Here is a 26,095-nt window from a genome sequence, read left to right as displayed (position 1 = left end):
GTTAACCCCTCATTGACCACATAGAGGCGCCATGCTGGAGCTTGGCGGTGTAACGTGTTTTAACTCACAAGACCTTGCGTGGTGTGTGAAGCCCATGGGGTTCCGACCCTTATGGAACCTCCACAGCTCAACCCCGACTCCAGATTTAATCCATCCTAGGTTCCTGATGGTGTTCTTCATTTTTGAAAATTCTCCATTGTGAAAAAATGTAGAATTACTTGGGCATTTTAATTAGCTACCACCTTCTTCCCTGCAGTTTCTCAGACCCTTGGTACCCTCAGGGACTACTAAAAGTTAGCACTAGGGCTCCGATCAAAGTACAGTCTTCTAACAGCTCAGGAAATCACTCACAAGTAATCAACCCTACGCTTAACTGAAAATGTAGCTCTTAATGTCCTTTTTCCAAAAATTCTGTGTGGTGTCAGAATATGCTCATTTATGTGTCCTTTGAATCCAGCCATCTTATCTCCAGATACAGTGTCAGCAAGTGAGGCAGCCAAGTTGAATCCCATTTATCCTTTTGTCTGCAGGAAAATTAGTGTTTTTCAATTGGAAGCGTAGGAAAGCTTCACCCTGCACCTGCAACTTTTACTCAGTTTAAAATTCATGAGTTATTTCAGTATCAAAAATGCGGCTTTCTGGCTGAGAAACCACAGGGGTTTTGTGAGTTTACTAGTACGCAGTGCTCACAGCCCGTACCTCTTCCTTCCTGTTGGTGGGGCGCTGTAATGCAGGGCGTTTTACACGCGTGTTGGTGAACACGTTTCACCACCCTCGAGACTGTGTCCATGTAACAGCTCCCTCTGAAAAGCTCACTCCTGTTTGCTTACAGACGTAGATGAGTGCAGTTCCTTTTTTGGTCAAGTGTGCAGAAATGGACGGTGTTTCAATGAAATTGGCTCCTTCAAGTGTTTATGTAACGAAGGGTATGAACTCACTCCAGATGGCAAAAATTGTATAGGTAAGTAAGTATCGACGTGTGGCATGGCCTGTGTGGCATTCTCTTTCGTAAAGCAGTGATGGGAGACGTCTCCCGCACTCCAGAACTCATTCTCATTTCCTTGGATCCTCGGATCCTGGGGCCAAGATAAGCTGTGATGGGAAGTTTTGCTGTCAGGTGTAAGTCAACAGTTGGGAATGTCTCCTAGACAGTGTTTTCACTGGGGCCAGAGCCTGAGGCCATCGAGGTCTCGATGAAAATAGGCCAAGGAAGGAATTCAAGAAAATGAACCACTTTCCAAGGGTGCATCCCACATGTCAAAAGATTATCCTGGGAAATGCTCGCCCACACTGACACAGCAAATCAGAGGAGCAAAGTTGAATTTGTGTTAATATCAGCAGGTAGATTCATCGATGGTACAATTAACGTACTGTTTAAAGTATTTCTTCTCATCTTTCTCTCTAAAGATACCAATGAGTGTGTTGCCCTTCCCGGTTCCTGTTCTCCTGGCACCTGTCAGAATTTGGAGGGCTCATTCCGGTGCATCTGTCCCCCCGGGTATGAAGTGAAAAGCGAGAACTGCATCGGTAAGATTGGCATGTGCTCCCAGGTGCACGAGCTGCACGCTGAAGACTTGGTGCAGAGCAGAAAGGCACCGTGCTAAGCAGATGGCTCGCTGCCTCTCTTTCATGGAACCCCTAGAAGTGATTCCACCAGCAGGGTTCTGGGAGTAAAAAAAACTCAGGATGTAGGGTTTTTCATTAACAGAAATCTTAGGCTAGTCAGAGAATTTTTAGCACTGCTCTAATATTTTTTCCAAGTGTCAACAGAGACTTTCTGCTGAATTGAGAGAGTGTCCACAAAACTTGTCATCTTTGGCACCCGACCTTAACACAGCCCTCACAGGTGCCAAGGGCCCTCGACATGGAAGCAGAGAATCCCAGCAGTGCCTCGCAGGCGTTCCCCTTCCTTGGGAGCGTCTCATGGCCAGCAGAAACTGTGACTCCTGCTGCCACCCCTCCAGCTCACCAGAGCCCCAAACCACACCCCAGGGGGCCCCCCACTCGCCTGGCGCACACGGTGACGGCCGACCTCTTCGCCTCGAGACAGAGTTTTACCGCCCGGTGGAAATTCAGAAGCACCGGTGGCCTAGTGAAAAGCTGGCTGAGGAATTTTTCCTTTTGCCTGTGGGTCATCCAGTTTTGTTTCTTTTTAATTCTACGGCCCTTGGCAAGATTCTGCATCAAGGTCCACAGTCCACTGAGCACACTCAAGGCAGTTATGCAGAGAGAGCCGGAAGAAGCAGTCTGCTTCATGGAATGTAATTATTTTCAGACTTTCGAGGTGGGAACATCCGGCCCATAGGCCATATAAGACCCGCAGGATCATTCGTTGAGGCCCTGCCAAGGCAACCACAGGCAGGACTCGAAATTCATGAATCCATAGCAAGCTAATTTTTAGGCTGATAATTTTGTATGGCCTACAGATGATAATAAAAATATCCAAATGGCCTTTGACAGAAAAAAAAAAAAGTTTCCCACCCCTGAATTCAATAGCAGAGGGGTTCCTAGGCGTTCTGACTTTCTGTCTGACTTGTCATTGTAAGATTGGCTGGTGTTTGTAAGACTAGGATCCTCTTAGTAAGAAGATTCGTGAGAAGTTGAAGGTCGTTTCTTTCTTCGTTTCTCCCTTTTCACATGTAATCTCAGTTCCTCGTTGTCTCCGTGACACACCTGTTTATGAACAGAACAGTAAAAGCAGCAGTGTTGATAGCCACAGCATGGAGATACGCGGACAGCTGCTTCTCTGCAGCAGGTCCGTTCGGCTGCCTTCTGTCTCCGTGAAAGTAGCTGCCAGCGTCTGTGATTTGGTTGCATTGCCTTAGATGTCAAAAAATCTTCTCCTGGTCCACTGTTAGCGGTGCCACTGTTTCACATTTCTGAAATAATGATTTTTACTTCATTGTAAGAATATTTGCTTCAGATTGGTGTCACTTGTACCAGTTTTTCTGAGACAGAATTCTTCGTAGCATGACCATAGACTCACACACACACACAGTCCATTCCTACATTCATTGGGCATTACAGTAAACCCCTACTGCCTGTCTAGGTACTAGAAATACAAAATACCATCTTTGCCCACAGGTAACTTAGTGCCTAACAGAAGAGACGTATTTTATAAGCCCACCTGTTTTGCAAAGACAACCTTATAATACAATGTGACAAACACCATACAGCCGGTATGTGCAGGGTAGGGGAGCACAGTGGAAGGTGGATGATCACTGTCAAGGCGAGAGGGTGGCCAGTCAAGGAGGCCACCTTATCACAGAGGATTGGTAACACCCAGGTCACTCTTCAGTGTTGGAAAGGAATTTACTCATCGAAGAAGGAAACAAATTAGAAGAGCCTGTTTTGAAAATATAGGCAGCATGAGCATGATAAGGGGCTTGGAACAACTGGCTTAAAAGGTGAAACGTGGTCCTGCAGTGTGGCGGCATTGTGGGGTTGTTTGGCTGTTTCTTAGTAGGGGTATGATATAACTCTTTGATAATAAATCTGCAAAAGCAAACAGAGAACTTACTGTGTGCCAGACATCACCATGTCAGGAGCTGAGGGTGCACTTGCCAACTAGGCAAACAGAACATGGTGTCATAGAGCTGACGTGCTGGTGTGACTGACATGGAGTAATATTTTATTGATTTAGTTAAAATAACCCATTAAATAAGCAGTCTCCTGGAAAGCAGCCAAAAAAATCACTGGTGAGGCATCGTTGTTCATCTTAAGGTCCTGACCAGAACCTCGGGCAGACTTTGACAAACCATCGGCTCTGAGTTAGAAAGGTCGTGCCAGGGGCCATGTGAGAGAAGAGAAGGGAAATGCAGAGGTCAGCTAAGAGCCTGATGGTGATCCAAGCAGCAAGTGGTGGTGTGTTGGGAAGGTCAGCAGTTGAATTGGCCGGCCAAAGCTGCTTGCACATGGGGCTCAGAAGGCCCAGGTGAGAAGTAAGGGTGACTGCAGAATCCCCCTTTGAGTTACTGAGATTGGCAGTGGGGAGGGACGAGTCAGCATAAGCACTGAGACGCACATAAGAGACGTGGACTTCCTTGCATCGGGCAGCAGGACATAGGAGGCACTTCAGAAGGTTTTGACAGATGGAGTTAAACAGTAGATTGAGTCTAATGCAACCGCATTGTGAAGCCTATGCCTGCTTTTTCATAACACACATTCTCCATGCACTTTGTGAAACCCCGTCCCCCTCGTCCACATACCCCTAGAGGTTAAGCCCAGGGAACTGAAGGTAGATGTGGGACTGCGCAACAAGGTTGGGTGAAATTGAATGCAATCCTCAACTTTTGAAGCAACAGTGGCCTACTTTTAAAGAATAAGTTAACTGTGTACAATTTCTTACTTCATATTAAATAATCCACTGGCTAGCAGATTGTGAATTAACCTTGTGGACATTGTATTGCTGAGAAGTGTACTGATTTGATTAAAGCAATAGATCTTCCCACTGTTCTGCAGATATAAATGAATGTGATGAAGATCCCAACATTTGCCTTTTTGGATCCTGCACCAATACTCCAGGGGGCTTCCAGTGCATCTGCCCCCCTGGTTTCGTGTTGTCTGATAATGGACGGAGATGCTTTGGTAAGCTTTGGAGGACTCTGTGGTCATAGCTTAACCTTAGAAACTTCACACTAGAGGCCAAAGCTCCTGCCAGTGTTTGCCATGACGAAGTACATGCCTGTGGTAACGGCACCACCTGTACATTGAAAATACAGGTCTCCAAAGTATGTGCAGTGGATAGTCATGGTCACTGTTTGTATGTGTTCTTAAAACTGCATACTGAAAGATTGTCATCATGATTCACCATTCTCATTTGTTACTGGCCTAGTTTTTCTATATGTGTTGGTCTATGAGTTTCTTCAGATGTAATTTAATATACTGGGGTTTGCCTGGACTGTTTTTGATAGGTTATAAAGAAATAGTGAAAAAAAAGAAGGATTCTGTGTGGAAATCATTTTTACGTTGAGCATGATTCCTCAGATTTCCTAAGTACATTATAAAAATATTTTAAACACTCTGAATAATTGAGTAAACTGTTAGAGACAGGTCAATTGAAGTTGCCAAATGAAATCTGCATTGAGGACTTCCAGACCTGCCTTTTCATGGCTGGTCTCCTCTGCGCTGTGTGGTCTGCCCATGCACACTGTTCAGTGAGAAGCGGAGTCCCACGCAGATTCTCCTGTGCATCTGTGACCACTAAGGACCTCTGATGTTTGCTTTCCTGCTTAGATACTCGCCAGAGCTTCTGTTTCACGAATTTCGAGAACGGAAAATGTTCTGTGCCCAAAGCGTTCAACACCACAAAAGCAAAATGCTGCTGCAGCAAGATGCCAGGAGAGGGCTGGGGGGACCCCTGTGAGCTGTGTCCCAAAGACGACGAAGGTAAGAGTGGCTGGCAGGTTAGAACAGAACAGTGGCCGCCTTGACGGAGTAGTTTGTGAATATTTAGAGGGTGAGATTATCCCCTTTGTGTACGTTTTGATGGTTTGGCCGAGGGACCTCTTTTGAAGACCGTTGAGTACAACATGTGTAGGCACAGGTAGAGCTACCCTTCACTTCAATTTGTTTTCCTCCAAAGTTTTACTTGCTTTCAAAAGAATGGATGTGAGCGGGCCAGGGCAGGAGACACCATGGAGATTGTATTCCAGATGGCTGTGCGGGTGCCACATGGTTCCCACGTGGGTGTCCTATTTGTGTCACAGGCTGTGGCTTGCTCAGTGACTTAGCACTGTGGCTACTAGCAGCCTCCCAGGCATCTCAACAGCACCAGTGAACTGGAGGGCGGTTCCCAGCTGGCTCCATCTGGCTGAGTGTCTCCATTGGGGTGGCTGCTGTGTGCTGTGCGGTGGGCAGGACAGGCTGTCTGGCTGTTCTTCGTGAAACGAGCAAAGGAACTAGGAGCCTGCAGTAGGTAGCCCCGTGGAAGGACAAGCTCAGGTGGTCCTTTCTGAATAATGTTCAGTCTTGCTTTTCAATATATCATGAAGCTAAAAGATTCCTGCTAAGGATGGCTTTGCAGAAGAAAAATAATTAAGTACAATTTCATGAGTCCTTAAGTTCCCTGATCCTTGAGACTCTTCAGTGACGGGGAATGTGTGTTTTTCTCCATAGTGGCATTCCAGGATTTGTGTCCATATGGCCATGGAACTGTCCCTAGCCTTCATGACACACGTGAAGGTATGCTTTGATGTGTTTTATTCCTTTGTTCTCATTTTATATAAACAGAGGTTTTACATTTATTTTATAAGAGCACACTAATTTTACTATTACATGGTATCTTATATTTGTATATCATGAATTATACATCACAATACAGTATCACAACATAGTAATTACGTTTCATGTTTCTCTGACAATAATTATTTACATGTTCCACTAATTTTAAGCACGTGTCGAATAGATGCATACAGTCTGGCCTGTCTTTTTCTACGGAGACGTTCATGGGCAGTTCTGTGTTTCAGATGTCAACGAGTGTCTTGAGAGCCCAGGCATCTGTTCGAATGGTCAGTGTATCAACACCGACGGATCTTTTCGCTGTGAATGTCCCATGGGCTACAACCTCGATTACACCGGAGTGCGTTGTGTGGGTGAGTGTCAGCTCCACGATGAACAGTCTTACGGTTGTATTTTGTTTCTCATTTGGAGCAGAAGTCCCCTCAGTACCCTGGCCGGTGGTGGGGTTTACAGAGGTGGTAGAGTAAGTAGCCAGTGACGCCTGTGTCACCCGTCCTTCATGTCCTAGTCCCAGCTGGTTTGTGTGATGACGGAGTTGCTAAACCTCTGTTTTCAAACAAGTGTGCAGACCCTGGTGTGACTGGGGCCTTCAGATCACCCAGAACTCTCCCATTCGGAGACAGACACAGTTGCCTTCCTGACTTCTCATGCCTGTTCTTCTGCATTTGTGATCTTGAGGATAACCATTGCTATCCGTGGGTCAGAGCGCGGCCCGCTGACCCTTCAGGGTTCCCTGCACCATGTACAGGTCAGCCAGCTCACACCACCTGCGTGCAAGGGCCGCGTGCACACAGAATCCCCAGAGTGTGAGGGTCAGTGTGGGTCTTCCTGGGCAAGCTCCAGTTGCACTGTAACGTCCTCCCACTTTCTGCTCTCTCTTTTTCTTCTTCAGACACTGACGAGTGTTCAATTGGCAATCCGTGTGGAAATGGTACCTGCACCAACGTTATTGGGAGTTTTGAATGCAATTGCAACGAAGGCTTTGAGCCAGGACCCATGATGAACTGTGAAGGCAAGTGGTCCTCAGCTTTCAGTATTATTTGTTGATACGTGAAGGGTTTTTCCAACGTGCCAGTCTTTATTTATATTGTTCTGATTTTCCACTGGTCATTATATTCTTCCCTGGGTATTTCTCTGTATGCCAGCGAGCACACGTAGAATCGCTGCCTGAGAGCCCTCGTCTGATCACTCGGCATCTGGGCCATCTCAGGGTGGGCATCTGTTGAGTTGATCTGTTGATCTCTCTTGAGATGGGGTCACATTTTCCTGGCTGTGCAGCAGGCTGGTTAATTTGGGGTTTGTACCCTGGATAGTGTGAATGATGACATCCTGGAATCAATTATGGCGGTGCTTTTGTCTTAGCAGACATTTACATAGACACAATAGCAGGCTGCCAGGCCCCTGGGGGCAGTGGCTCGGATTTCAGGTCTGTTCCTTCAACCTAAGGGCTGGCTCCCTGGACTTGGCCCCGCCCCCAAGTGCATTGTACAGTCAGCAGCTTGGGATGAGTGTGTGGCAAAATAGACGTGTGTAGTGTTTCTCTTGTCCAGGCCCAGGCCCTCTTCTTTGCAACAGACTTGTTGTCACAGGTCTCTCTCCGTCTCCTTGTTCTCCTGGACTGAGCCGCCAGGTCCTGCCACTGCCAGGACTGAGGTCGTCAGTGGAGTAATTGCAGGGTTGTCCTCCTCTCTGAGTTTCAACTCACCACTAAAATTGCTTGGTAGTTTTTGTATGTTGCAAAGTTGATAGCTGTGATTTGTTGGAGAATGAATTTGCTAGGCGCCAGACTCTAGAAAGGAGGCAGGAAGTGCTGTTATTGTTTTGCTTTCGGTATGACTGCTGAGTAAATGCATTGGTGTTTATTTAAAGAAATAATTAGAACCCCAAGCTGAGCACATGCCTGTCCGTTTCTTTGGCCAGACATCAATGAATGTGCCCAGAACCCACTGCTCTGTGCTTTCCGTTGCATGAACACCTTTGGGTCCTATGAATGCACTTGCCCGATTGGCTACGCCCTCAGGGAGGACCAGAAGATGTGCAAAGGTAAGGCCACAGGCAGGGGAGGCAGTGTGGCACTTTGTTTGTCACACTGGGGTACACTGTACTGGCTTGATAGTTCCCGGCTAGCCTTATAGAGATACACACGACAGCATGCTAGTGATAAATGGCATGCCCCTGATGAGTTGTGTGACCACCTCAAGATGGGTTGTGGAGCTTAGTACCGTCACACTTCTGGGCTCCCTAATTAAAGCGAAGGTTGCCCTTCCCTGAACTTCCTGCCATGGGCACCAGCGCCCAAAGGGCCCTACCGCTCAGTTGAAAACGACCGGGGCTCCTCCTGTCTCAGTCGCAGTGTTAGGAGCCGGAACACCAGAAGTGAGAAGCAAGAGTACTGCACTGTAGCCTGCCCTGGAGGAATGTCTGTCTCTGTTCTCTTCCTGTGACAAACCCTTGCAGATCTGGATGAGTGCGCGGAAGGGCTGCACGACTGCGAGTCGCGGGGCATGATGTGCAAGAACCTGATCGGCACCTTCATGTGCATCTGCCCGCCTGGGATGGCGCGCAGGCCCGACGGCGAGGGCTGTGTCGGTGAGTGCCTGGGCGTGGCGTCTGCTCCCAGCCCTCCCTGCCTTCAGTGGGGGCAGGACTACACCGCGACCAGCTCCCTTCCTTCTCAGGCTGCATACTGGTTCAGTCGTTTCTGGGTAATGCAGAGGCACTTGTATCTGCCTGAAAACTCCTCCCTGGTTTTCATCAACTTGCATCCTGTATATAGAAAACGCGGCCTCTGACAGCCCTGCGCCTGTAGCAGAACCTGAGCAGAGTGCACGGTGCAGGCGCCTCATTTCTGTGTCCTGCCACCACAGAGGACAGTTTCTAAAGTGGCAGGCGGTCTCCAGGCCCCCGTGACGGGCTGGCTGATGCTGCGACTTTGGCCTGCTGCCTTTTTAGTGTGTTCCTTTATGCAGGGCAGAAGTGGGCTCGTGCACGCCGGAGTCTCATGCTGTGGCCCGCCGTGTTCCTCTCCCGCACTTCTTCCCCTAAGGTCCTCCTCCTAGGGGATGGCGCTCCCCCGCCATCAGTGATGAACCTCCTGCTCCCTTCCTAACCTCTAGTGCCTGGGAAAACGAACTCCTTTTTCAGAAGAACCTCTGAAGGTCACTAAGAAAGTCTTATTTTTGACCAAAAGAAAAAAAAAGAAGCCAAAAATAAGAATAAGCATTTTCAGAAGTGACGGTACGTGGTTGCTGTTAGGAGCCCACGTGAAAAGTCTCAGCAAGGGCGTCCCTTTCGGAGACAGAGATGTTCTAAAGCCGGATCATGGCGCTGCTCGCACAGCACCACAGTGCACTAAAAGCAGTGGCATTGTACAGTAAAAGCGTGCGAACTTGGTGGCATGCCTGTTAGACCTCAACAACGCTGTGTACAAAAAAAAAAAAAAAAACTGCCGCAGGACAAGAAATACAGGAATGTTCACTGTTTCCGGGGAAGAAGGGAAGGCGCTGTGATGGCGTCAGGAACCCAGGCTTCCAGCCCAGAGCCCACTGGCCAGGAGCCGGATGACTTGTGATTTCATTCTCTGTGCCTCAGTTTCCTCATGGTGCACGGTGATTTGGGAGAGGAGGGTTGGGGAAGGGAGTGTCTGTCCCGCTCTAATCGTCCGTGATCCTGTGCACTTGATTCTCAGTGAAGAGACCCAGGCTGCGGGTACACTCGGAGTTTTTCGTTGTTAGAAGACACAAGTTCTGAAACGTTTCTGACCCTGCAGGCTTTTCTTTGCACCGTGTTGGTGCTGAAACTTCGCACAACTTTTTTTGACCATCAGAAAACTGTTCGTAGAGAAGTTTCATTTTAAGCAGGCAATATTTTTTTTACAATTCGTTTGTTTAAAAAAATAGCCAAATATTATGATAAACAAAAAGTGTTCACAAAAGTCAGTGTGAAAGATAAAGCCTCACAAAAAATATTCAAAAATGCTGAGTACTTGAATTGAAACCCCATAAAATTAAAAAAGTCAATTGTGATAGAAAATAAAAATACTACAGGCTAGAGAATTAAAAGTTATGCAGCAAATCTGAAACCTTTGAAAAAAATGATAAGCTTCATCGGAGAGATGGGAACTTGACTGTGTAATACATTATGCCCTAGTATTTCTTAAGCAAATAAATGAATGGAACAATTTAATAAGCCTACATTATTAAATCTTAATGGAAATGTCAAAACAGGATACTTTCTGGGATCCATTAACAGTTTTAAATGTGATTTGGGAGAAGGACAGTTTCATTTTAAAGATGATGGATAGGGGCCGGCGCCATGGCTCACTTGGTTAACCCTCTGCCTGCAGCGCCAGCATCCCATATGGGCGCCGATTCTAGTCCCAGCTGCTCCTCTTCCAGTCCAGCTCTCTGCTGTGGCCCGGGAGGGCAGTGGAGGATGGCCCAGGTTCTTGTGCCCTGCACCCGCGTGGGAGACCAGGAGGAGGCACCTGGCTCCTGGCTTTGGATTGGTGCAGCGCCAGCCATGGCAGCCATTTGGGGGGTGAACCAATGGAAGGAAAACCTTTCTCTCTGTCTCACTCTCTCACTGTCTATAAAACTCTACCTGTCAAATAAATTTAAAAAAAAAAAAGAAAAGATGATGGATACTTTTTTTTAGTCTTACTCCCAGTCCTTGAAGATTTGAAAAGCATGGCAGGGGGAGGAGAGTACTGTTCCATTGTGATCGCAACTGCAGACTTTGAAAAGTGTCTTTCTAATAACCTAAAGTGGCAGACAAAACCGCAGAAGATGTTCAGTGGCATGTTCTTGAAATTTTGGCTGACTGTCCCAATTTTACAAAGTTCAGCCAACAGTCTTTGATTAGAAGATTAAGGATACAGGTGAATAAAACCAGTGTGGACTGTTTCTTGGAAACTTACTCCTAACTGCACTGTGGTGTCAAGAGGAAAAGGAAGAGAGGACAGGGCTCCGCTGTTTAATGACTGATGAGCTGCTCTCCCAGGCAGGGAAGCTGCTAGAGGTAAGGCAGGATGAAGACGAGAGGAAGCCACATTCAGAAGCTGAGACTTGGCAGAACTTCACTCGGAGCCACATGAACCTCCTACACTACCTGAAAGCCCCGAGTGTAGTGCCCCAGGGGCAGACAGCATGACAGAATGGGTGAGAGAAGACTCACAAGAAACGCAGACTGGAACCAGACAATGCCCAGTTCAGCACCTGAGACCGGCTGCACTGTTTTTTGGGAAGAGCTGCACTGGAGAAAACGAGTCACACGTGTGCAACTCATGCACTCATCCTGGGGTGGAAATGGGAACAGTTGTCGAGCACCTCAGGAAACAAAACAGTGTAGGATAGTTTTCATATTAATCTGTAAGAGACATTAATAAAAGCTCAGTAGAAGAGATGGCTGATAAAGAGAAGGCATGACAACGTACAGACGTGAGCAGAGCTCAGGAAAGGAATGCCATGGAAATTAGAGTCTCTGAAGACATAATAAAACGTAGAGAAGACTGAAAAGAGTCAGAAACGTGGAGTAGACGTGATCAGTGAGAAGACCTCAGAGGCAGAAGCGAGTCCAGTTTGTGCATGAATGAAGGCCCTGAGCAGAGGCAGGTGGGGTGGGCAGTTGCCCAGGCAGTTAAGACGCCTGCGTCCCATGTCTGAGTGCCCAGGGCGAAGTCCCAGCTCCTGCTCTCGATCAGGCTTTCTGCTAGTGGAGATCATGGAAGGCAGCAGGTGATAGCACAAGTGATTGGATCCCTGCCACCCACACGGAGAACGGGATTGAGTTCCTGACCCAGTCCCCTGCATTGTGGACATTTGGAGAGTGAGCCAGCAGGTGAGAGCTTGCTTGCTCTCAATCTCGAACTCTGTGTGTGTGTGTGTGTGTGTGTGTGTTTGCATCTCAGAAAGAGAAGAAAGCTGAGCAAATCAGAAAAATTCAGTGTATTTGATAACTTCTGGAAGAAATGTTTGCAGGCAGCATTGAAGTTTGGATCCTTTGAAACCCTTCTGCGGAACAGTTATTTTCTTATTTGATGATATGTACTGAATGCCTGCTGTGTTTGTGGTGCTGAGACACAGTAATAAAGCAGGAGGACGAATCCCCCACTCAGCTGGTTTAGATTCTGCTCAGGAAGACACAGACATTACATCAAAGAGCAAACAAACATGAGAGTATCGAACAGCGGCAAGTCGTTTTCAAGACAGATTCATGGATTAAAGGGGAGTTCTGCAGTCTCAAGGAAGGCTTTTCTGCCGAGGGGACACTTGAACTGGGACCCAGAAATGAAACATAAAGATATGGGCAAGAGCAAACACCCGCTAAGGCAGGAATGAAGGCCTTGTAGCTGGATATTGTGCAGGAGAACTGCGCCAAGAAAAGCCAGAAGGTGGACAGGGGCATTGCAGGCCACGGTGAAGAGTATGGTTTTATTGTGAGAGCATCGCAGCTGAGTGATCCAGGGTGTTGGCCCAGGTGGTGGGCTATGAGTATGACAAATGGCGTTTCTTGTCTACAAACTCTGTGACCTTGCGTGGGTTGGCTTCACCTCCCTGTACCTAGAATTCCTCACCTAAAAACAGGCAGGGCTGTTAGGAGAATTAGAGGGTGCGTGTGACCTTCTTGGAACAGCTCTTGGCACGTAATGAAATTTCAGTTCTGTGTTAATTGTTGTTGTTGTTGAATTTACATTTGTTGCCATCTCTGGCTGCCTTACAGATAACACATTTGAAGGAGGCTAAGAGTTACAGGTGTGTTCTTTAAACATCCGTATAAGAGAAGAGGGAGACTCAGGTTGGGGCCACGCTGGTGTGGGAAGTGAGAGTAGACACTGAAGCTAACAGGCAGAGTCGTTGGTGGATCGGTTGCATGTGGTGGCTGAAGGAAGAGGGACATGAAGGGTGGCTGGATGGCTCTTACCTGAATGACTGGTTGAGTGATGCTACCGCTGCCTGACATGGAAAAGACTGGAAGAAGCAGATTTCAGGGGGGTGAAGGGGGCGTAGAAGAACAACAGTCCTGTTTGGACCTTGCTAAGTTTTGCATGTGTGATCTGAGCTTTCCACATGGCAGCTTCAAGTGGACGGGAGTATTTATGAGCCAGAGACACGTGCTGGCTAATAAGTACTTTGTAATACGAACCATGGGACTGGGTATGAACACTAGAAGGGAGATCACAGAGAGATGAAGCAGGAAAATGAAAGCTAACGTACTCTAATACGGATGCAGAGTGGTCAAAAATCTGTAGGAGGCTGAAAAAGGGTACCCAACAACTTCCAAATGTAAGCTGGGACTAAGGGCAGTGCCCAGGAGGCTAGGCTGATCTAACAAATGTTGAGAGAAGGGAGCAGCAGCACAGTAAATATAAAACAACATAAAATGGGGGCTGGTGTTGTGGCACAGCAGGTTAACACCCTGGCCTGAAGCAGTGACATCCCATATGGGCGCCAGTTTGAGACCCGGCTGCTCCACTTCTGATCCAGCTCTCTGCTTTGGCCTGGGAAAGCAGTGGAAGATGGCCCAAGTCCTTGGGCACCTGCACTCAAGTGGGAGACCTGGAAGAAGCTCCTGGCTCCTGGCTTTGGATTGGCGCAGCTCCAGCCGTTGCAGCTAATTGGGGAGTGAACCAGTGGATGGAAGACCTCTCTCTCTCTCTCTCTCTCTCTCTCTGCTTCTCTCTCTGTGTAACTCTGACTTTCAAATAAATAAATAGATCTTAAAAAAATAAATAAAAAAACAACATAAAATGGCAAATAAGGATCCACACATGTCAGTAACCCTGACAGACTTCACTAGATCAGCATGGCTGGTGAAGATAGATGTGTTTTCAGAAATTGTTTAGAAATCCATCCTAAATCAAAACATGAGATAGGTTGAAAATAAAGGACTGCGATAAAATATTCACAGTAAACATAATAAAAAGAAAGCACATTGAAAACAAGTGTCAGTAAACTGAAGGCTTAGGCATTGAAAATTGTACAGATAGAAGGAGCAGATTACGGAAAACATAGAGCCGTCATGAACTCTTATGCAGCTAACGTGGATTCAAAAACAGTCAAGCAAAATTGATACACAAAAAAGGATGATACACAAAAAAATTGTAATAAAAGTTTGATTCTTAGAGTTTTGTTTATCATCAGCCAAAAGAGCAGTACTACCTAAACTCTCTCTCCTGCTCACTGCCCTCCCAGACCAGTGTTCCCAGGATTTTGTCCCTGCCTGGGTGGCATTCACCTTACTCACTGCGGGTTCTTAGGCGTACCACCTGCCTTGCCCGCAGCCTTTCTCTCCCGTCACCTGAACTGACGTCCTCTTGCTCTCTCTGGGCAGTGTCTTGAGCCAAGTCTTTTTGTTCGGTAGGCCAGTTTCCTAGCTTTGTACTAAATATCTTCTCTGGCCCCGGAAAGGGGAGGAATAAAACCTACCCTAGGAAAGGACAGACCTGGGAAAGTCAGATAACACTAAAAAATCAATTAATATTCACAAATGTTTAATCTCATGTTATTGATATTATTTAAAGATTTATTTATTTATTTGAAAGTCAGAGTTACACAGAGAAAGAAGAGGTAGACAGAGAGAGAGAGGGGTCTTTCATCCACTGCTTCACTACTCAGGTGGCCACAACAGCCAGAGCTGCACTGATCTGAAGCCAGGAGCCAGGAGCTTCTTCCAGGTCTCCCACATGGGTGCAGGGGCCCAAGGACTTGGGCTATCTTCTACTGCTTTCCCAAGCCATAGCAGAGAGCTGGATCAGAAGTGGAGCAGCTGAGCCTTGAACCACCGCCCATATGGGATGCCAGCACTGCAGGCAGTACCTTTATCCACTGTGCCACAGCGCCAGCCCCAATTATTAATATTTTGATGAAGAGACTTTTAATAAGATGTCGAATACTAGAAGATAGTTTATAAATTATAATTGTATAGTCTGCTCATTGACCTATGTTCGTTGTTTTTATGAAGATGAGAATGAATGCAGGACCAAGCCAGGAATCTGTGAAAACGGACGTTGCATTAATATCATCGGAAGTTACAGGTGCGAGTGTAATGAAGGATTCCAGTCAAGCTCCTCGGGCACTGAATGCCTTGGTAAGTTGATGTCTGGGTATATTTTACTTGGTAAATAAAGCATTGTTTTACGATATCATCACAGAAGTGCTCCACGTCGATTCTTGTCTGCTAAACAGAGCTCCCCATCTGCGTAAGCCACATGCCTCTTCCTAGAGGCGCACATCTCTGAAAATGACCCATCTGTCCTTGTGTGTGTTGTGTGCATATCTGTGCGTAATGTCAATAACAACCTTAAAAGTCTTTCCAAGAGTAAGATTCATTAAGCTCTATGGAAAATGTGACTTTAGTGAAACTTACATCAAAGGATGATCTAATGTCAAAAGAAAATATTTGTGATGTGAGGTAAGCCTGACTGATGTTAATGCTATGTAAATGCCACACTTTGAAAATGCAATGCAGGTTCATTGTTATACTGTGATACAGAAAATGTTTTACAAAATCTTTTCTTGTGGAATGTATTGTGTAATGCTGGAGCTCATGCATTGTGAACCATGGGAATTAATTGTGGCAGGTTTGAAAAGTATGATGTGATAGATTTTAAGGCAAACCAAGAGAAATAAGAGCACTGAACTATTTGACCCATCACTTGGTTTGACATAACGAGAGCATTAGTCGACTATATCACATTTTTCTCAGAATAATATAAATGCTTCAAATCCTCCAAAAAATTTTTTTGTTTTTTTTTTTATTTTTTTAACTTTTATTTAATGAATATAAATTTCCAAAGTACGATTTTTGGATTACAATGGCTTCCCCCACATACCGTCCCTCCCACCCACTACCCTCCCCTTTCCCACTCCCTCTCCCCTTCCATTCACATCAAGATTCATTTTCAATTCTCTTTATATACAGAAGATAAGTTTAGCATACATTAAGTAAAGATTTCAACAGTTTGCTCCCACACAGAAACATAAAGTGAAAAATACTGTTTGAGTACTAGTTATAGCATTAAATCTCAATGTACAGCACACTAAGGACAAAGATCCTACATGAGGAGTAAGTGCACAGTGACTCCTGTTGACTTAACAAATTGACATTCTTGTTTATGGCATCAGTAATCACCCTAGGCTCTTGTCATGAGCTGCCAAGGCTATGGAAGCCTCCTGAGTTCACTGACTCTGATCATATTTAGACAAGGCCATGGTCAAAGTGGAAGTTCTCTCCTCCCTTCAGAGAAAGGTACCTCCTTCTTTGATGACCCGTTCTTTCCACTGGGATGTCACTCACAGAGATCTTTCATTTAGGTTTTTTTTTTTTTTTTCCCAGAGTGTCTTGGCTTTCCATGCATGAAATACTCTCATGGGCTTTTCAGCCGGATCCACATGCCTTAAGGGCTGATTCTGAGGCCAGAGTGCTATTTAGGACATCTGCCATTCTATGGGTCTGCTGTGTATCTCACTTCCCATGTTGGATCATTCTCTCCCTTTTTTATTCCATCAGCTAGTATTTGCAGACACTATTCTTGTTTATGTGATCCCTTTGGTTCTTAGTCCTATCATTATGATCAACTGTGAACAGAAATTGATCACTGGGACTAGTGAGATGGCATTGGTACATGCCACCTTGATGGGATTGAATTGGAATCCCCTGGTATATTTCTAACTCTACCGTTTGAGGTAAGTCAGCTTGAACATGTCTGAAATTGCACATTTTATTTATTTGAAAGAATTACAAAGAGAGGTAGAGACAGAGAGAGAGGTCTTCCATCCGCTGATTCACTCCCCAGATGGCTACAACTGCCAGAGCTGCACCCATCTGAAGCCAGGAGCCAGGAGCTTCTTCCAGGCCTCCCATGCAGGTGCAGGGGCCCAAGGACCTGGGCCATCTTCTACTGGTTTCCCAGGCCATAGTAGAGAGCTGGATTGGAAGTGGAGAAGCCGGGTCTTGAACTGGTGCCCTTATGGAATGCTGGCGCTTCAGGCCAGGGCTTTAACCCGCTGTGAAAAAGTGCCAGCCCCCTCCAAAGTTTTTAATTAAGAAAATAATGTGGTTGCTTTCAATCTAGATCATTATTAACAGTCTTTTTAGGAAATGGAAAGGATAGCCTACATAGAAAATGTGGTTTTCAGTTCATATTATTAGCAGTTTCATTAGGATGGCTTATGTTAAAGAATTTTTTTTGCCTGTTTATAGAGAAACCCTCATATTTATAGTAAAAAAAAATCTACTCAGCCCAAATATTTAAACAGTCTTTTAGATGCAGAAAACAGAAGTTAGACTGAATAAGTACCAAGCTCATAACATAGTTTAGAATTTGCTTTCAAAAATAAAACCTGGTACTCATTTTCGTGTGTAGAAGAAAATAATTTAACTCTATTTTCCTTTCATTTGCACTCTCCGGGTATGGTCATTTGGAGAAAATGTACAGCTAACGCACGGGGTCACTTCTTGTCAAATGTAATACCTCTGCCTACAGTGAAGGTGCTCTCTGGGAACCTCACTGCCCACAAAGCCGTCTTCACAGCCTGACTGTTCCTGCGAAAGAGCTCTTGTCTTTTCAAAGCATTACTGCCTAGGAAGAAAGCAGCGATTGCCCTGCTTGGTTTGAAAACCAAGCTAAGGCAGTGTGGGCTCCGTGACGTGGCTTCTTTTCCCTTGGCCGTTTCAGACAACCGGCAGGGCCTGTGCTTCGCCGAGGTGCTGCAGACCATGTGCCAGATGGCGTCCAGCAGCCGCAACCTGGTCACCAAGTCGGAATGCTGCTGCGACGGCGGGCGAGGCTGGGGCCACCAGTGCGAGCTCTGCCCGCTCCCCGCGACTGCCCAGTACAAAAAGATCTGTCCTCACGGTCCGGGGTATACCACTGATGGGAGAGGTAAGGAGTGCAGGCAACCCACGCTTATTGCCTGTCGGGATTTCACTCTCTCAGGTCAGTGTGGAGGAAAAGTAGGGGGAAGATGATGCAGGAGTAGCAATAGCTACAGTGCTGCATTGTGTGTGTGCTTACATACATGTAGGTGTGTAGATCTGTGTATGTATGTTCACAGTATGGAGGGAGAGTACAGAGTTTTCTGCTGATGTTTTAGACATTCTAAAGCATTTAATCTTCATTTCACACTTAAAAGACAGAATTTATTGACCCCATTTTCACAGATGAGGAGATTGAATGTCCAGGCTAAGGCAACAAGAGGTCAAGTTTCCAAGATCACACCCTGTTCACGGGGTGGGCGCAGGGGTGGGACCTGTGTGTCTGACCCCAGAGGCTGCATGTGGAACCTGAGACTGCTTGCCTTGTGTAAATACACACTGCGGATTCTGAGTGTGTGCAGAAACGTCATTCTGCTTGCAGCACGTTCACAGACTAGCAAGTCCCCGCACTGTATCGTGGTTTCCGTTTTCTCGTACAATCCATTCATATACCAGCATTCTGAAAATTGACATTTCCTCCACTGATACCACACCATGTGTGATAATTTTGCTAAAAAAAGAGCTTCTTAAGGGTAAAATGAGAAGGTGAATTTGAGGCCAACTCTGTGGGGAATTCCAAGCTAGTTGCACTTCATACAAGGTAGCATTCTAGATCCCATGGAAATAATTCAGACGCAAATTGCAAAAGGAGTAGTCCTACCTACCTGGGTGGATTTCCTTTACCTGTCTCTCCGCCCCATCATCTCACTGCGGCTTCCCTGTCCGTGTTGCCACTCCGCTGAGTGGTGAAGTGTGCCCTAGCGCCACGTGAATGTCTGCTGCTGGTGGTTAATCATCTCAGTCCATTTGTTTGTCGCCATTTCTATCCAGGTTCACCCTGCGTATATGTGAACTTTTGTTTATTTGGGTTTGGTTTGTTTTGTTTCTGGCCCACAGATATTGATGAATGCAAGGTGATGCCAAACCTCTGCACCAACGGCCAGTGCATCAACACCATGGGCTCCTTCCGATGCTTCTGCAAGGCTGGCTACACCACAGACATTAGCGGAACCTCCTGCGTAGGTGAGGCCAGGCACCAGTAGGCCCGGGCGCTCCCTGCGGTTCACTCGGTTACAGAGCTTGGGGATGTTCATCTTGGGAAGGTGATGCAACTCCTCTCCACCGTGTGGTGGCCAGTCACACAGTGCCTCCCCTTTCGGTTCAGCAAAAAGAGTCTCTCCCATCAGGGACATATAAAAATCACAGAAATAGACTTCCAGCATCTTGTGTTGTAATTTAAACTGCATGTGCACAGCTGCATGCAGTCCCTGTGAGGAAGGAGCGGGGCTGCTACTGTGAGTTTGTACGTATAGACAGGTGCTTGCTCCTCATCCCCGTCTTTCTGCATGACGTAGACCAGCGAAGCAGTGTCCCACATTGCCGGGGACCACGTGGTCTCAGTGCTGAATCTTTGTGTTTCTCAGCTTTATCTCCCTGGCTTTGTGTTGTCTCACCGACACCACTCCATGGCAGTTGCAGGGGCCCGAGGGGTAGAGGAGGGGAGGGGGCAGGGGACAGCTTCGCCTTTATTGACTCTGCCCAGAGTACTCAGCTTAGTGTTCATTAAAGAAAAAAATAAATCTCTCTTTCACGTTGCATCAGCTCACCTGCTGTTCCCTTAAGTGACCTGTTCCAATAACAAGCACATCTGGCATAAAAAGGTTAAGAAAAAGCAAACCAAACCGACTTTGTGAGCATCCGACTCACATGGTAGAAACACAAGGACGTGAGCCTTAGAAAAAGAGACTGCTAACGTTGAGCTTTCAGCTCTCTCAGTTCTGTGCAGGAGGCAGGGACGGTGGGCTGTCAGGGTCTTACCAGGAAGCAGGTGGCTTGTTCCGGTGAGGACAATGCTGGGCACTGGGGCTGTGCCACCCCCTGGTCCAGAAGCAAAGAGGAAGAAGTGACTGGCACCTAGAAGCTCAGAGTGCTGTCTTGAGGAGAGCACTGACCCATGAGCAGTGGCCCAGCCAGCCTGAGCCCCTCTCAGGGAGGGAGTGGAGGCAGTGAGGGCCAGGGAGCAGAGGACAGAGGGCACGAGGGCCCAGTGGTGGAGTCTCTGGAGGTTGGCCCCCTGGGCTCACAGGCAGGGTGAGGACTGGCTCTGGAGTACAAGTGGAAGATGGCCAGTGTGCTCCGTGACTACACATGCTGCTTAGGGGATTATCAGCTGGAGAAATCCTGCCTTACCCATGTGTCAGAAAAAGAGAAACATTCCTTATGATTCTCAAGCTGTAAACCAGAGTGCATCACTCTATCTTTTTTTTTTTTTTTTTTTTTGACAGGCATAGTGGACAGTGAGAGAGAGAGAGACAGAGAGAAAGGTCTTCCTTTGCCGTTGGTTCACCCCCCCAACGGCCGCCGCAGCCGGCGCACTGCGGCCGGCGCACTGCGCCGATCGGAAGGCAGGAGCCAGGTGCTTTTCCTGGTCTCCCATGGGGTGCAGGGCCCAAGCACTTGGGCCATCCTCCACTGCACTCCCTGGCCACAGCAGAGAGCTGGCCTGGAAGAGGGACAACCGAGACAGAATCCGGCGCCCTGACCAAGACTAGAACCCGGTGTGCCGGCGCCGCAAGGTGGAGGATTAGCCTAGTGAGCCGCGGTGCCGGCCTGTGCATCACTCTAAAAAACCTGGTGGATCCCTTTAGGACCCGGATGGTGACATTTCTCGTCCAAGACCCCTAGGTGGACGTGCAAAGTAAACCGGTTGTATTGCTTTAGAGAAACTGGTGCTGTGCCTCCTCTGCCTCTGCTTCTGCTCCCTTTTACGTTGCAGAGGGGAGGCGAGAAGAATGGAGGTGGGAAGAGGCCACTTGTTTCCTTTAAGCAGGAAGTTAATCTCCCGTCTCCTTCACACAGACCTCGATGAATGCTCCCAGTCCCCGAAGCCGTGCAACTTCATCTGCAAGAACACGGAGGGCAGCTACCAGTGTTCCTGCCCGCGGGGCTACGTTCTGCAGGAGGACGGCAAGACGTGCAGAGGTGAGGCAGGGCCCCGGCCCTCGTGACCTCGGTCTGTCTGCCCTCGGTAACCGGGGACTCTGCCTGCTGCTTCGCCATCACCAGGATGGGTCCTTCCAGTGGCCGTTACATTATTCTGAACACCTGCCCTGAGGGACCCCTGGTATGAGGCAGAGAGAACTTAAACCCACATTAGCAGAGTTCTCTTCTTAAAGATTAGAAGAAAGCAAAACCAAGCAAGAAGAGGAGAGAGAAACAAATCAGGAATTCAGATTTTTGTTTTTGTTGCCTAAGATTTCATTTCTGTAAGTCATCTTTATGACCTGTCTGCTGCAGAAAAGTGAATGAATAAATTTACATTTTTTGCTTAGAATTGAAAGTAATTGTGTATAAAGTCAAACACACACATTGAGATAGTTTTAGTGCTGTACTCATTATATAAAATTTGATTTTATAGGAAACTTGGTCAATATGAAATTAATGGACTGAGAAAACCTATATAGATTATTTGTCATAAAGTGTGGTTTTATTCTTAAGACATTTCACAACATAAAATAACAGGAAGCACAGCTGTTATCTTAGACTTGCTTGAGGGGCAGCCGTGGGTTGAATTAACTTTGTGCATTGTTTGAGTGCAACCAAAGTATTGTTTAAGCTGTAAAATAGTGAACTAGTCCTGTCTGCAGGCTATGTGGCAAATTTATCTTGAATGTATTTTCCCAAGTTCATTCTAACCGAATTAAAATTTGATTCTGTTTGGAGAGTCCAGATAATACTACTGTTCATGACTAGGGTTATAGATGATGTATTTTTAATTCCTTTGCTAATGATGTTGGTTTCATTTAGGTCTCATTTGCTGTTTGTGTTAGGATCTTCTTCACCAATTTCCAGATTCTGTTTTATTTTTATTTAATCCCTCCTTTAATAGGAATAAATGACCAGCCATGTACTGAACTGTGTTAAGTACAGTGATTACAGGCTGTGGATATGAAGTTTGAGAATAATTCATAGAAGCTACCAAATTTTGTCATTCCATTTCTCATTTTGAGAAAACATGTTGTGTATCGCCGTAGCCATCGTATCATTAGCAGCCATAGTGTCTGTGCCACTTAAATATGCAAAAAGAACCTCTGCCACACGCCAGCAGATCCCACAGTGATCCCGGCAGAGCTGTGGTCCTCGCTGTGCCGCTGGGGCACGCACGCCTCCTGTGGCTTCCTGAGCAGGGACGCGGCGCCACGTAACTCGGCTCCCACTTGCAGTGGCTTCTCTGTCCTTGCAGACCTTGATGAATGTCAGACCAAGCAACACAACTGCCAGTTCCTCTGCGTCAACACCCTGGGAGGCTTCACCTGTAAATGTCCGCCTGGCTTCACACAGCACCACACGGCTTGTATTGGTAAGGCCGGAAGGACAGCTCTTGGGAGATGAGTCACATTGTGTTTGAGACGACAGCTAGAATAGTGTGTCTGTCCCTACATTTAGAAACAACAGCTTGCGACTTGGTGCTCTGAAGAAGTTGCTGGTGGCACAGTGTTTTGCCCAAGAACCGTCTCCCTCTTTGCGCATTTGGCACTTTTCAAGCAGTGTCTTTAGACTGCATTCTAAGCGCAGCTCTGGCGCTCGGGTGAAATAGAGTGAGAGGCTCCCTGAGATGCATAAAGGCACACAAGCAGCTTTGAGTCTGCATTAACCTAAAACCATGCCTCAGTCACCCCAAGGTAGACGTAATTTTTTATGATTCATTTTATTTATGTATTTATTTATTTATTTATTTATTGCGAGAGATAGAGTTACAGACATAGAGAGGGAGAGACAGAGAGAAAGGTTCTCCATGCACTGGTTCACTCCGCAAATGGCCAGAACAGCCAGAGCTGGGCTAATCTGAAGCCAGGAGCTTCTTCCAGGTCTCCCATCAGGTGCAGGGGCCCAAGGACTTGGACCATCTTCTACTGCTTTCCCAGGCTGCAGCAGAGAGCTCAGTCAGAAGAGGAGCGAGCAGCCAGTGCCCTTATGGGATGCTGGCACCACAGGTAGAGGCTTAGCCTACTACACCACAGCACCAGCCCCTATACATAATTTCTTTTTTTCTTCTTTTTAAGATTTATTTTATTTGTTTGAAAGAGTTACAGAGAGAGGTAGAGACAGAGAGAGATAGAGGTCTTCCATCCACTGTTTCACTCACCAAATGGCCACAATGGCCAGAACTGTGCCAGTCTGAAGCCAAGAGCCAGGAGCTTCTTCCGGGTCTCCCACGTGGGTGCAGGGGCCCAAAGACTTGAGCCATCTTCTACTGCTTTGCCAAGTGCACTAGCAGGGAGCTGGATTGGAAGTGGAGCAGCTGGGACTCAAACCAGCACCCATATGGGATGCCAGTGGTGCTTGCCAGGGCTTTAACCCACTGCGCCACAGCACTGCCCCCCCCATAAATAATTTCTAACTTCTAGGAAATTAATCTTCTTCTGACCACTTTTGCTTTTAGTATTGTCATGAATTGTGACATACTCTTCCCTAAAATTCTGGTTTCACATCATGAAACTTGGGCTTTCTTATGTGACTTACTCCTTCACGGAGTAAAAGCTAAGTGTTGTAGTGATTGGAAAGCTTGACCCTTCCCTCTCGGTGCTTTGGCAGACAACAACGAGTGTGGGTCTCAGCCGTCACTGTGCGGGGCCAAGGGCATCTGTCAGAACACCCCTGGAAGTTTCAGCTGTGAGTGCCAGAGAGGGTTCTCTCTCGATGCCACTGGACTCAACTGTGAAGGTGAGTCTGCTCGGAAAACTGTCATCTAGTAACAGTGAACTAGGCTTTTATTTTTTAACTTTCCAGCCACCAAGTGAGAAGTTGAAATCATTTTAAAATAGTAAAAAAAAAAAAAAAAAAGGAAGAGTGGTTGACAAAATAATGCCTAGCAATTGGTTTTTATTCATAAATCTCCACATACCATTTCGAGAGCAGAGGAAAACTTTTTTTAAAAGATTTATTTATTTGAAAGGCAGAGTTACACAGACAGAGAAGGAGAGGCAGAGAGAGAGAGAGAGAGAGAGACCTTCCATGCACTGGTTTCACTCCCCGTTGGCCGCAACGGCCAGAGCTCTTCCAATCCACAGCCAGGAGCCAGGAGTTTCTTCCAGGTCTCCCACTTGGACTTGGGCCATCCTCTACTGCTTTCCCAGGCCATAGCAGAGAGCTGGATCAGAAGTGGGGCAGCTGGGACTCGAACCAGTGCCCATATGGGATGCAGGCACTGCAGGCAGCGGCTTTACCCACTTCACCACAGTGCCGGCCCCTCGAGAGCAGGGGAAGACTTAAAGGCGATGAAACACAAATACCACGATGACAAATTGATTTTTCAGAGAACCAAAGTAGCTTTTTTTAAAATAACCAGACTCATGTTTGAGCTGAGAAATAAATGAATGGAAAAAAAAATCTCTGCCTAATGTGGTTTATAGTAGTGTGAGCATGCTAGACAAAAACAATAATTGGGCTTTTGTTGAATGTGCCAATGTTGTGTCAAAAGAGAAGCTACCACTGCAGAGAACTGGAGAAGCACAGTGCACTCTTTAGGGACACCAAGGGCCATTTCTGTGACCCATGGGCTGAGACTGCTGCCCCAGTCACTTTTGTGCCATAGGCTTCTCCTGTACACTCTGCCCTGCTGCAAGTATTTCCTGTAAAGTCGAAGGGCACATTTCACCAAGAGCAAGATAAGAATCTTCCTGCAGTCAGTAAACTGGCATGTGGGGCGGTCAACTCAGATGTGCATGAACTAAAGAAAATGCGGTGTATGTACATGATGGACTACCACTCAGCCACAGAAAAGAACAGAATCCTGTGTTTCACAAGAAAGTGTGTGCAACTGGAGACCATTATGCTTAGTGAGATAAGCCAGGCCCCAAAGGACAAACAGCTTATGTTTTCTGATTTATGGTAACTAACACAGAGAGTACTAAAGAAGAGTAGAAAGTGCAGCTGACATCTACTGTGCCTGTCTAAGCCCTTGAGGAACAGTGGTTTTTTACTTACTACTCATTGAATCCTTTATGTACTGGAGGATTAAACTTGTGAATGTAAAGTAAATTTAAAATATGCCATTGCAAACGATAAAAGAGAAATAAGAGAGGAAGGACGATGGACACTGGGAGGAAGGGAAAGTAGGGTGGTGTAAGTATCTTTATATGTTCTAATTTTTAAGATTTATTTATTTGAAAGAGTTACAGAGAGAGGTAGAGACAGAGAGGTCTTCCATCTGTTGGTTCACTCCCCAAATGGCCACAATGGCCGGAGCTGCAACCAATCTGAAGCCAGGAGCCAGGAGATGCTTCTGGGTCTCCCACCAGGGTGCAGAGGCCCAAGGACTTGGGCCATCTTCTACTGCTCTCCCAGGCCACAGCAGAGAGCTGGATCAGAAGAGGAGCAGCCAGGACTAGATCCAGCACCCATATGGGATGCCGGCACTTCAGGCCAGGGCTTTAACCCACTGTGCCACAGTGCCGGCCCCCTTAATAGTATATAAATGAAATACATGAAATATGTTCACTTTATATAAATAAATTTTAAAAAAAGATTTTAAATGCCATATAGGTCATCAGTACGCACAGTGCAAGTGCTACTGTACAAGACAAATGTACTAAGGTTGGTATCCCTCATAAAATACTCGGCGTCCAACATCACTAAACAGTGTACATCCTGTCTACATTTTTCTGTGGTCGTGCAGTGTATGTTTTTATTGATTTTAGTCATTTTATTTTTATATTGTATTTGAGAGGCAGAAAGTCATCAAGAGAGATAGATGAAGAGAGTTCCCATCCACTGGTTTACTCCCAGTTGCCTGAAACGGCCCTGGGCTGAGCTGCATCCTGAAGCTGAGAGGCAGAACTCAACTTCATCTCCCAGGGTGCTGACAGGAACCGGATTA

The 26,095-nt window shown here is 46.6% G+C and overlaps 1 protein-coding gene across 2 annotated transcripts in view; it reads left to right on the top strand.

The window, feature by feature from the left end:
• FBN2 (fibrillin 2) overlaps positions 1-26,095 on the top strand; it is a 236,114-nt gene that overhangs the window by 198,138 nt on the left and 11,881 nt on the right. For both annotated transcript variants that reach the window (XR_016235341.1, XM_002710087.6), the window contains exons 47-61: positions 833-961; positions 1,408-1,527; positions 4,462-4,587; positions 5,236-5,388; positions 6,118-6,183; positions 6,468-6,593; positions 7,133-7,252; positions 8,161-8,283; positions 8,698-8,829; positions 15,202-15,327; positions 17,918-18,124; positions 19,114-19,239; positions 21,076-21,198; positions 22,460-22,576; positions 23,812-23,940. Coding sequence is in view for 1 of the 2 variants with exons in the window: in XM_002710087.6 (XP_002710133.2) it covers positions 833-961; positions 1,408-1,527; positions 4,462-4,587; positions 5,236-5,388; positions 6,118-6,183; positions 6,468-6,593; positions 7,133-7,252; positions 8,161-8,283; positions 8,698-8,829; positions 15,202-15,327; positions 17,918-18,124; positions 19,114-19,239; positions 21,076-21,198; positions 22,460-22,576; positions 23,812-23,940 (1,923 nt within the window). In the remaining variant the exon portion in view is untranslated. The remainder of the gene's footprint in view (positions 1-832; positions 962-1,407; positions 1,528-4,461; positions 4,588-5,235; positions 5,389-6,117; positions 6,184-6,467; positions 6,594-7,132; positions 7,253-8,160; positions 8,284-8,697; positions 8,830-15,201; positions 15,328-17,917; positions 18,125-19,113; positions 19,240-21,075; positions 21,199-22,459; positions 22,577-23,811; positions 23,941-26,095) is intronic.

The sequence above is a fragment of the Oryctolagus cuniculus genome, chromosome 6 (genome assembly GCF_051225735.1).
Source record: "Oryctolagus cuniculus isolate XC-2025 breed Fujian yellow rabbit chromosome 6, ASM5122573v1, whole genome shotgun sequence".
Lineage (NCBI taxonomy): Eukaryota > Metazoa > Chordata > Mammalia > Lagomorpha > Leporidae > Oryctolagus > Oryctolagus cuniculus.
This window is presented reverse-complemented; position numbering and strand designations above follow the sequence as displayed.